Here is an 11,931-nt window from a genome sequence, read left to right as displayed (position 1 = left end):
GGAGGCAGGGGAAGAGGGAGAAAGAGAACTTGATGTGAGAGGCAACTCAAGGCAGAGTAGTTTCTCATGGACGCCAACATGAACATCAAGATTGCAGATTGCTGATCAGTTCGGGAGGGTGGGGGGAGAGGCGTGTGATGGTGGGGGGCAACTCAAGGTTTAGAATCTGCTCGTGGACGCCAACATAAACATCAAGATTGCTGGTCAGATTTGGGAGAGGGAGAGGGGTGGACAGGAAGCTTAAATTATGGGATTGGACTGTCTACTTTTCTTTCTCCTTTTTGTCTCTGGATCTATGTCACCGTGCATGCTCAAATGACCGTATGCAGTTTCAAGTGCTGTAAAACTTTTACCAAACTGAAACTGAAAATCATATCTTTGTTTCTCTATCTGTCTCTCTCAATCTGTGTGTGTGCGTGTGTATATATGTATATATTTATATACATTTATAACTACATCTCTCTCCCTCTCACCCATCCAGACTTTGGTTTCGGCAACTTCTACGAGCCTGACCAGCTCCTGGCCACATGGTGTGGTAGTCCGCCGTATGCTGCTCCCGAAGTCTACGAGGGCAAGAAATACCTGGGCCCGCAGATTGATATCTGGGTGAGTGTACCTTTCTTTCATTCATTTATTCATTCATTCTTTCATTTATATATCTGTGAAGCGTGCTGACAAAATTAGTTATTTCTTGGATTCAGGCCTGATAGCAATAGACACACCAAGCTTTTAGGTGAAGTTTTTACAATTCATAAGTATGAAATAATAAAAAGAATGTTATACTGAAAGAATATGGTATCAATAGAAACTCTGCAAATTCGAATTTAGTGTCGAGTTTTGGCCAATATCTCCATTTGTGGATTGCGAGAAGTGACTCATTTTGTCAGCACGCCTCACTTTATTCATTCATTTATACGTTCATTCTTTATTTTTTCAAATTCAAGAAGCAACAGGTATAGAAATTCATTAATTCCGTCATCAATAAGAGCTATTCAGTCATCGTTAGGTGTACTGGAATAACCTTATTTGTATGTCCAGCCGATGGCAATTCACTGTTCAAATGTGAGAGCGTCTGTGTGTGAGTGTGTTGGGTAGGGCGGGGGGGGATGAGAGAGAGTATGTATTTATACGTGCATGTGTATGTATGTAATTACCTTGCCACAACAAGATTTTCTTTGTGGAAATCTATGAATCCATATCTTATCTCATTTTGCCTTGTCATTGATACTTTCATTTTGTATTCAATTCATTTGAGTCTGTATTTCTTCCGGTTTGTCAATCTTTTGTTCATTTCCTTATCCCTATTTTTTTCATTCATTCCATTCTTAAGTTCATTCAAGAATTAGTTTGCTTGTTTATTTACGTTTTCATGTTCTCATCTGTTGTCTCGTTCAATCTGTTTCTCAGTCGCAATTTCGTTGACTAATATTTTTTTTTATCCAGACATCTCATCTCACGACTTCTATGTAAAATAATGAATTAATTTATTTGTCCATTAATCCGGTCTGTATTGAATTAATTCATTATTTTGTTTTTAATCTGTTTTCTTTTTCTTTTGTGGTGCATTTAATTGTTCTCCAAACCTTTATTTACAGAAAATGATTAGTCAGCTGTTTGATATTTGTTTGTTTTTATTCATCATTAGTTTCTTCAATTATTTTGTTTCTTCAGTCTTTTTTTCTTTAATCATGTGTTCCTTTAATTATTTATATTTTAATTAATTCTTTTCCTTAATCATTTCTTTTTTAAAGTAATGTTTTTTAAAATATTTGTTTCACGCTATTGTTTATTTTTTCGTTATTTGTTTCTTCCTTATATTTATTTGTTCATTTTCCTTTGCGTTTTTGTTGTTGTTGTTTTTGTTTTTTTTCTCTGCCCTGGTTGGCCTGATAGGCAAAGTCAGAAGCCTGCCTCTTAAATTACCTAAATTGTGTCGATAAACATGTTTATTCATAAACAAAAGGTGACAAGTAAATGATCATTGAGTTTACTATTTCTTCATTTCTTCCTTCCCCCCCCCTCCTCCACAGAGTCTGGGTGTGGTACTGTATGTGCTGGTGTGTGGAGCTCTTCCGTTTGACGGGCCCAATCTCCAGGTGCTGCGGGATCGAGTCCTCTCCGGCAGGTTCCGGATCCCATATTTCATGTCTTCGGGTGAGTTCTGTTAGAATTTTACGCCTCCCTTTTACATGTAAATAAGAAGGTTGGTTCAAAAGGATATTTTTAGGACCTTTTTCCAGGGTGAAGGGCTAGAACTAAGATGGCCGCTAGATCGATCGGTGAAGTTAAAAACAAAGTAAAATATGGCCTTTTTAAATTCAAGATGGTGATTTTGAAGGGCATAGAAATGGATTTAACGCTTCAGTCACACAGCCAATAGTATAAAGTACCCCATCTGGTCACCTGGCCAGGAGAGTAACTGCAGCAGATTTCTCGGGCCTGTCGCAGAACTGCACCAAATGACCGGAACGGATCATTTTCACTGTCACATTATTGCGGCAAGTGATTGCAAAATGTTAAAGGGACTCTAGGTGCAGATGGGTCATTTCAAAGATATGAGCATATTTTGTATCAATTGAAAGCTGCATTCGTTAAGTTTTAAAGGTTCTTTTTACTTACTGAAGGCTGTTTTGAGGCAAATGGGACAAAGGTGAAAGGGCTGGGGGAGTATTTGATATTGTGGATATGTATGTGTTTTGCGTGTATGTGTGCATGCATACATGTATTTCTGTATATTTCTCCATATATATATTCTGTGTTTGTGTCTCCCCACACTCACTTTCCCTCCCACCCCCCTCCTCCCATCCCCCACAGAGTGTGAACATTTGATACGCAGGATGCTGGTGCTAGAGCCCAGCAAGCGCTACTCCATGACACAAATCCGCTCCCACCGCTGGATGCAGATAGACGGGGGGTACCCCCGCTCTGCTCCCCCGTCCCCCATCGTCGGCTACAATGCAAAGGTCGGGGAGTTCAACGAGCAGATTCTCCGCATCATGCAGAGCCTGGGCATAGACCAGAAGAAAACTATGGAGGTCAGTCGGTGTGTGTTTGTTGGGAGTCGGTGTTTTATTTTTGCCGGCGTTGACTGTCCTTTTAGGTGACAATTAAGAACTTTAGACTCTGGGCATAGACCATAAGAAGACTATGGAGGTCAGTCGGTGTATTTGTCTAGAGATTCATGTTTTGTTTTTGCCTCTGAGTTAATATTAAGTGATAAAATATGAAGTGTGCTGACCAAATGAGTCGCTTCTCGAATTTAGGCCTTACAGAAATTGATACTGGTGAATTTTTTACAATTTATAAGTATGAAATAATAAAAGGCATGTAATACTTAAAGAACATGGCATCAATAGATATTCTACAAATTGGACCCTAGTGCTGATTTTTGGCCAATATCACCATATGTGGATTGCGAGAAGTAACTCACATTGTCAGCGCGCCTCACAAATGTATTTGACATATCCCTGCTCGGTAGCAAGCTCTATGCACTACCTGGGCAGACCCTAGAGAGCTTGAACAGATTGATGATGAGGAAAGATCAGGATAATATTCTTTATGTTGCAAGTGTTGTCTACTTTTTGTTTTTGTTGTTTTTCCCCTTGATCAGGCACTACGCAAAGACGCGTACGACCACTACACTGCCATATACTACCTTCTCCTGGACCGGCTCCGACACCACCGCAGCAGTTTCCCAACAGACACACGAGTGGATGCACGCCGCAGACGGCCCAGCACCATCGCCGAACAAGCCATGCTGCAGAATCTGGCGGGCCGGCCACTGATCGGCACAACAAAGCACGCAGGCTTCTCCCGTACCATGGACGCGCCGGGGGTCGGGACGGTGTTGGTGCACAGAGGTTACCCCCTCTCCGAGGTGGACGTGGTCCCGCCCCCTCCCAGCGTGCCCCACTGTATGAGCGAAGTCCTCCCGCAGCCCTTCCCCAAGCCACAACCCTTGGCTCCCGGCGGGCCAGGCGCGGGCTCGGCGGCAGGCAGCGTCATTACGACGTCAATCGACGAGGGAGTGGAGGTCGATATCATGGACCGGCGCGACTCCGACGCCGATTCTTTGTTGGGAGGGTGCGGGGGCTATCCACCGCGGGCCGGTGGGTCTTTCTCTGGTTTCAGCCCACGCTCGGGCATGCTGGACTCGATTCACACGCAGAGCGGGAATAGCGTGACACTCTCACCGTGCACCAGTTTCGATTCTAGTCTGGGCGTCGATATGTCCACCCCTTGCCCGCCGCCAGCCTCACAACAACAACAACAACAGCAGCAGCAACAGCAACATCTTCATCATCAGTATCTTCATCAGCAGCAGCAGCTGGCGGGGATGACCCCCATGTCTTCGTCAACATCATCCCCGCCACTGCCCCACCGCGGGCCGCTGTCCCGTCCGGTGACCTCCGGGTTTGCCCTGGCCAGAGACGCCCTCCTCGCTGGTGGGGGCAGCTACAACAACAACCGCAGTGCCGGTGGGCTGGCTGGTGGTGGTGGTGGGATGTCCCATCAAGACGGCTTTAATCCCGCCGCTGGTGGTGGTGGGTCAGAGCAGGGGTCGGCAGGCCCCATGCTCACGCTGAACCCCATGCTTCTGTCCCACCTGACCAACGTGAGCGTGGTGGGCAACCCGCGACACACCCGTTACTCCATCAGCGGGCCGTCGGGCGGCATGGGTCCCGTGTCGCTTCACCCAGACATGGGCGGGATGAGCGGGCCCCAGTTCCTGCAGGTACATTATAATGTTTGCTGGTATAGTACATGCTCACACTCGTGCACTTCCTACTGCCACTCCTGATTCCTTCTTACTGTTGTCTTTCAGCCTCACCCCTGATCTCAGGGTGATGATAAAACGTTTTGAAATGACCTTCAACATTAAATTCAAACCAGATGATAATATAATGTTTTAAAATAACTTTCAACATTAAATTCAAATAAGGTAATATAGTATTCTTAAATAGCTTTCAACATGTAGTTTAAATATTTATTTGATATTGTTTCATAATCTTGTGAAAAATGAAATTTTTTGTCCAGGTGAATCCTGAGCTACCTCAGCCAGAGGAAATGCTGCAGGATCGAGCTCAGACAAGGTCACCGGTCAACTTCCGTGAAGGTCGGAGGGCGTCGGACGGTCTGGTCACTCAGGGGATTATTGCGTTCAAGCAGAAACTAAAGGAGAGCATGAGGGCGCAGGGCATGCTGGAGCTGAGGCAGGAACATCATCAGTTACAGGTGAGGGAGGGGAGAGAAAGAGAGAGGGAGGAGGGGAGAGAGAGAGAGGTGGTGGGGAGGCGAGGGGGGAGGGGAGAGAGAGAGAAGGAGAGCATGAGGGCACAGGGCATGTTGGAACTGGGGCAGGAGCATCATCAGTTACAGGTGAGGGGAGAGGCCGAGGGGGTGGGGGGTGGGGGGGAGAAATAGAGAGTAGACAGATAGAGGGAGACCAACAGAAAGACAGAGATAGACAGAGAGATGAAGAGGGACAAAGAGCAAGATAGACAAAGGGTGGAGAGTACGAGTACCCAGGGAGTGCTACAGTAGAATACATTTGCCTTTAGGGACAAGAAGAATGTGGGTGGTTGGAGGGTGGCAATTGTAAGTCCTACTTGTTTTCTTTCTCTCTGTTGTTTCTGTCTTACTCTTATTGTGTTGCAAGTGCTATAAAACTCTTTCAATTCCGTTTCCCCACGTTACACAGAACATGTACAGTTCATCATCGTCGGCGTGCGAGGAGAGCCCGAACAGCCCCACCCCCGCCCTCAACATCTCAGTGGTCCCGTCAGCCAACAGCAACAACAGCGCTGTCCTCCTCTCCAGCGGAGACAACAGCCCCACGGGAAGCAGCAACAGCAACAACAGCAGCAGCAGCGTGGTTCTGTCACCGGCCAGCAAGTTGCCTCCCCCTCACCGCAAGCTGTCAGCGCCGCATCACGGCTTCCGTCAGTGGTCATTGGACGAGCCCACTAGTCAGAGGAGGCGGCCGCTCATGAAGAGGATGTCGCTGCCCTCAGAGACGTTTGATATACAGCCGCAGCGGTTGTTGGCCCTCAAACAGGCCATACGGGTCAGTTGTTGTGATGTTGTGATGGTGGTGATGTTGTTGTTGTTGTTGACAGAGACGTTTGATATACCGCCGCAGCGGTTGTTGGCCCTCAAACAGGCCATACGGGTCAGTTGTTATGATCATTGTCAGTTGTTGACTGCGGGGGGCAATTTCCATCCCCCTTTTTTTTTGTTCATCATTTCCTTTTTTTTCTATTTGGTGGGTGCTCTGGTGTGGTTTGTTCCTTCTTTCCTATCAAATATCTATCGTCATCTCTCCTCCTGTTTTGTGTTTTTTTCTCTCTTGTAACATTTTTAATCTGCAGCACTTATATGACCTATTGTTTTGCAAGTGCCGTAAAACTCTTACTACTTGTTTTTTCACGCCCCTATAGGTAGAGGAACATCTGGTCAAAGCCAGCAGCCAGGAAAGAGTGGACTCGAACCAGGACCTATCAGGCTCTTCCCCTACCCACGAAGCAGTCATGAGCCCAGTGGGGGCTGGAGGTGGTGTTGGTGGAGGCGTCGGTGTCAGTAGCGGGATGGGGACCGAGTCTGGGGCTGGAGTGACCGGAGGACTGACCAGTGGAGCGGCCGGAGGGCTGACTGGTGTGGGTGTGACCGGTGCTGGTGTGGTCAGCGGTTCGTCCCCGAACCAGCTGCGACTGCAGCAGAAGAGGCAAACGTTCCAGAAGCATGGCCAGCTGGCGCAGCAGTTCCAGCAGATGCATCTGGTGGCTCAGGTGTCGCCGGCGGTGGCCGGGGTCACGGGGGTCGCCGCGGGAGCTCACCACACACCCATCTCACAGGTAGGAGTATTTTGGGGATCCTTTGTCGTTGAGTTTGTGGTTTTTATTCTCCCTTGGTCAGGCACTACGCAAAGATGCGTATGACAAAGTTTGGGAGGGGGGGTGATGGGAATGTGTTTTGATGCTTGGATCAGGGGGGTTTTTGTGTTGGTAGGACGGGGGGAGGGGGGGGTTGGGTTGTTTTTGTTTTTCTGTGGTAGTTGGAGAAATGGGGGGGGTTGTTTGTGAAAGGGTGAGGGAAGGGAAGAACAGAGAGATTGGGAGAGATTTTGCTTTAGTTTTTTAGTACAGGTTTTACGGCGCTCGCTACTGCATAAGGTCATGAATATGAGTGCCAGAAGATTAGAGGTGCTACAAAGGGACTAACAAACATAAAACAGAAGGAGGGGGAGATAAAGACGATAGATGTTTGATAGGAAAGAAGGAGCAAACCACACCAGAGCGCCCGCCAACCACCCACTGGGAGAGATTTGATAAGGTAACCGAGAAAAGGGAGCAAGTAATAGAGGGAGATGGGGATAGGGGATTTGTGGAAGAGTGAGGAAAGGACACTGAGTGATGGGGAAGAGAGAGAGAAAGAGGCGATGGGAGAGAAAGAGGCGATGGGAGAGAAAGAAACGGAAAAAGAAAGAAGGAAGTGTAAATAATGGGGAGAGGGGAGGGTTTGTGGGAGATAAGGATAGAAGTAGAGAAAGAGAGGGGAGGGAAAGAGGCAAGAAAAGAGGGAGAAAGTTGAAGGCAAAGACGAAGAGAATTGGAAAATTGAGGGAGAAAAAGACATCAATGGCACAGAAATTGTGAGGCAGTGTGGTGAAATCAGGCGCTCGTCAAAATAATTAAAGTGAAGAAAAGTGGCATTTTTCCGCCGGTATTAATTTTTATCGAATTTTTGCTTTTTTGACTCAACACCTTTCATGCCCATTAAAGAACATATTTCTGTGTGGATTTTACTGAAAAACATGGATTAAAGGCACACAAAATGTAAATTTTCAGTTTCCATGAATTCTCAAGCTAAGGAAAAAACTCTTTCGCGGCCATTTCCTCTCTTATTTAACCTGTGACCCCTACCTTCTTCATTCACAAATATCTCAACTTCTATTCAAGATAAATGGGTATTTTTTCGTCCTAAGCAAGACCAATGAACAAGCTTTAAGATGATAGAAAGAACTCTACATGCCCAAATATTGACGAGAGCCTGATTCCACCACATACAATTGTGCTTCTAGATTATTCACTGCATACAAACATACAAACATATAAACAAGCAGAACATAAGAACAAACAAAAGAACATACATGCCAACAAAGAACATACACTTACAAACAATCAAACATACAAACATATAAACAAGCAGAACATAAGAACAAACAAAAGAACATACATGCCAACAAAGAACATACACTTACAAACAATCAAACATGCAAACAACCAAGCACGCAAACAAACAAACAAACAAACAAATGAACAATGGCTTGTTCTGTCTCGTTCTCAGGTAGCCCCATCATTACTGGCCCCCGCCTACCTCAGCCAAGTGATGGGTCAGACGCCCACAGGGGTGGCGCAGATGCAGTTGTTAGCACAGCAGCAGCAGCAACAACCACAACATCAACAGCAACAGCAGGAGCCAATGGTGCACCAGCAAGGGGAGTTGGGACCATCGGTCAATTTGAATCTAGTCTCCGCCCCCCTTCTCCCCTCTCAGAGCACATCTGGCTGTCAGCCAAATGCCAGCTCTCCTAGGCCCAGCCTCTCCGATGTAACGGGTGCCCAGATCCTAGTCTCTACTGGCTCCGGCTGTCAGCCCAATTTCTTTGGAGTGGACAGCAGTGTCCTGCAGGCAGCCCCCCCTGGTGTTGTGGCCCAGTCGTCGCCGCAGATGTTGGGTCAGCCCCAGCCCGCGCAGCCGACGCCGAATGTTGTGTGTCCGGAGGTTTACGTACAGACCAGCGGTGAGCTGCCACTGGGCGGGGTAAACGATGGCCAGTCGGCTCACTCTCATTCGGGTTTGAATTCAGAAGGCTCAAACTCTACTGCTTTAGGTTTCGGCTCAGCGTGTTACGAGATGTTGCCACAGCAGCAGCAGCAACAACAGCAAGGGTCTCCGTTGTTCCCAGGAGATAGTACTCTGCAAGGCCTTGCAATTTCAGGATCCATCGGTGGAGCAGTTGCGGGAAGCTGTGCACAACAGCAACAGCAGCAGCCTCAAGAGCTGTTCCCCAGCCTGTTTGAGCAGCGTCTGGCCATGTCGTCTTTCTCCCAGCAGCCATTTGGTGAGCAGCTGCACAGCTTGGTCGCCTCCCCTTCTCCTTTTGAGATGGGCAGAATTGCCGTTGGCGCAGGTGGTTTCGCCGGTCTCGCTCACCAGGGTATGGGCGGCTACCAGATGGACATGGCTTCCAGTGGGATCCCCATCTTCCCCAAACAAGATCCTACCGTGACTGCCGACAGCCCACTGGATCCATTCAGCCAGCAGCAGCAGCGACTCAATCCCGCTCAGGTTTTCTCGAGCAAAATGGATCAATCTTTACCGCTGAACGTAGCCGGATGTGGAAGCAATAACGACAACACCAGTTCGGTTTGCCTTGAAAGCAATAACAGAACCTTTGCTGCAACCTCTGCCCTTTCAGCCCCCACCCACCACCATCAGAATCTGCCCGTAGCTGTGGGTGAGTCGCCAGGGAAAGATGAAGGTCTCGTGGCAGTCAGTCAGGGGCTAACCCACCACCACCACGTGGGAGCCGGAGGGTTTGCCGGTTTGGGCCCAGATGTGGGCCGAATTGCAGGACCTCAAGATTCGGTGGGTCCGTGTGTCGTAATGGGTGGTGGTCAGACGGGACTCCCGCTAGGTTTCGCTGGTCAAGGTCTACATGTGGGACATCATCTGTTCTCTCCCCAGCAGCAGCAACAGCAGCAGCAGGGTGCGGTTTTCGTGCCATCGGGATTGTCTTCTGCTGCGCAGACGACTGACGTAAATTTTCATCCTCATCATCATCATCATCCTCAACAACAGCTTCCCGTGCAGGTTGGGGGCGTGAACAACGAATTGGACACAATCATGGCTGAGGATTCATCGCAGTCCCAGACGTCCTCCCGTCACCACGGCAATGACAGCAGCAGTGGTGGTGGGTGTGTTTTGGCGCCGCACCCTTCGTCGTCGACGTCGCCCTCATCGTCTGCCGCTGTATCAGTGGATGGTCAGATGTCAGACATCCCTCTCATGACCTCTGTGGCGGAGGGTGCTACGGGTCTGGGTCAGTGGCATCGACGCACAGGCGTGTTTATGGCAGTCCACCCATTTCAGGACCAGAACAGCATGACCTTATTGACCTCTGGTGTTTTCCCTCCACCCTCCTCATCTCCCTCCTCTCCCTCTTCTTCCCCCACCCCCTCCCCCTCTGCCTCATATCAACATCAGGTGTTGTCCTCCTGCCATCCTTCCTCCTCGTCCTCCCCCTCCTCCACCTCCTCCGCCGTTCCTCCTCCTTGCCCTTCCCCTTCGAGTCTGACTTGTCATGCTACATCAGCACCTCTAAGCCCCGCCTCTAGCCCTGCCCTTCTGTCAGATCACCTGTCATATTCGCCGCAGCTCATACCTCCCTCCTTGTCTCCAACACCACCCGGTCGCCCCTTAAGTCCTTCACTATCTGCGATAACAACAGCGGAGTTGCCTCCCCTCGACGAGGCGTCCGGATACCAGGACTGTGCCACACTGATCTCCTCTCACCCGCCATCATCATCGCCATCACAGCTGATTCACGGAGCAAACGGGTTTGTACCCACGCCGCTACTGGACGACATCGTTGATCGTTGCGATGTCCCGGCCAGTGGGTGGGGCTACCTGGGGGAGGAGCAGATGGATGTCACATGACCCTAACCCCTCGTCCGTCATTGGTGGGCAAGCTTCGGACTTGAACTGCAGTTTGTTGGAATTACTTAAATATCACTTCATCATACGAAGTCTTAACCCTGGAGGTAGACTCTTGTTTCATGCTGTTGTTTCAATGCATGTATTTTTTTTTTTTAAATCTTAGATCGCGCAGAAGACACTCCAATGTGTTGTCATTCTGCCCTAGCGTATACACTTGTTCATATCGTCCTGTTTGAATTGTTGCCAAAAGCCATAACGAGCATACTTACTTCTTCACCAGATGTTCTGGATCATCAATCACGTTAATGTACAGTCTTCAGTGGAAAAGAAAATAAAAAGAACATTTTTTGTTTTCTGAGAAAAGAGAAAGACGTAAATGAGGAAAAAGAAAGATGATACTGCCCTTTCAAAGGCTATCGTCATCTTTTGGATGTGACAACATTTATATACTGAGAGTGAGAAAGAAAGAGATGTGTGGGGGAAAAGAAAAAAAGAGATGATACTAATTACTACCCCCCCCTTTGAAGATAATCGTCATCTTTTAGATGTAAAGTGATATGGATAACGCAAGTGTTGATGGACCAAGATATACGTATACGCCAGCTCGCAAATATCTGCTCGTGGGGAAAAGACGGTGGATCTTGGGTTTTTTATATGTGGTGACAGTGTCTCATTATTTTCCTACAGTGGGACCGGTCGCGCACGATGAGATGAATTCGCATAGTGATTGCAATGTTATCCGGTGTGCCGTGGTAAAAAAATGTTTCAATCAAAGAAAGCTCGCGAAGAACTCTTTCATTTACTGTTGTGCCATTAAGGAGACTAGAAGCTCGCTCCACTCTCTGTCTGCCCACACACCCACCTACCCACATGAAACAAGGGGGATGGGGGGGGGGGGGGCTGTCTGTCCACACACCCACCTACCCACATGAAACAAGGGGGGTGGGGGGGGGGGGGGGGGGGGGGTTCGTGATGTTTCTCTCATCGTCGTCACGGAGACAAGGGCGTGGTTTCGCTTATTATGACGAGATAGAGGAGGGGTGATATGACACTAGTCAATTTGCTGTGATTCTGTAGTCTTTGACTTGACTTTTGGAATGTTTTTTCATGGGAGACTTGTGTTGTTGTTTTTTATATAATAGAATGTGACTTCTTGGAAAAAAACAATTCATCAAAGGAGGAGACTAGATATTGGAATGTCAAGGGATG

The 11,931-nt window shown here is 48.0% G+C and overlaps 1 protein-coding gene across 1 annotated transcript in view; it reads left to right on the top strand.

Moving 5' to 3' along the window:
* LOC101862306 (maternal protein pumilio) overlaps positions 1 to 11,215 on the top strand; it is a gene marked incomplete at its 5' end in the record, with an annotated part of 11,602 nt that extends 387 nt beyond the window's left edge. Inside the window, 8 exon segments of the mRNA XM_035972636.1 lie at positions 482 to 606; positions 2,031 to 2,154; positions 2,815 to 3,035; positions 3,611 to 4,735; positions 5,038 to 5,235; positions 5,702 to 6,067; positions 6,441 to 6,854; positions 8,347 to 11,215. Coding sequence (XP_035828529.1) covers positions 482 to 606; positions 2,031 to 2,154; positions 2,815 to 3,035; positions 3,611 to 4,735; positions 5,038 to 5,235; positions 5,702 to 6,067; positions 6,441 to 6,854; positions 8,347 to 10,722 — 4,949 coding nt within the window.
* Between the last annotated feature and the right edge of the window lie 716 nt (positions 11,216 to 11,931).

Source organism: Aplysia californica, unplaced genomic scaffold, assembly GCF_000002075.1.
Source record: "Aplysia californica isolate F4 #8 unplaced genomic scaffold, AplCal3.0 scaffold00774, whole genome shotgun sequence".
NCBI lineage: Eukaryota > Metazoa > Mollusca > Gastropoda > Aplysiida > Aplysiidae > Aplysia > Aplysia californica.
The sequence above is the reverse complement of the archived record's forward strand: the minus strand, read 5'-3'. Positions and strand labels throughout refer to the sequence as shown.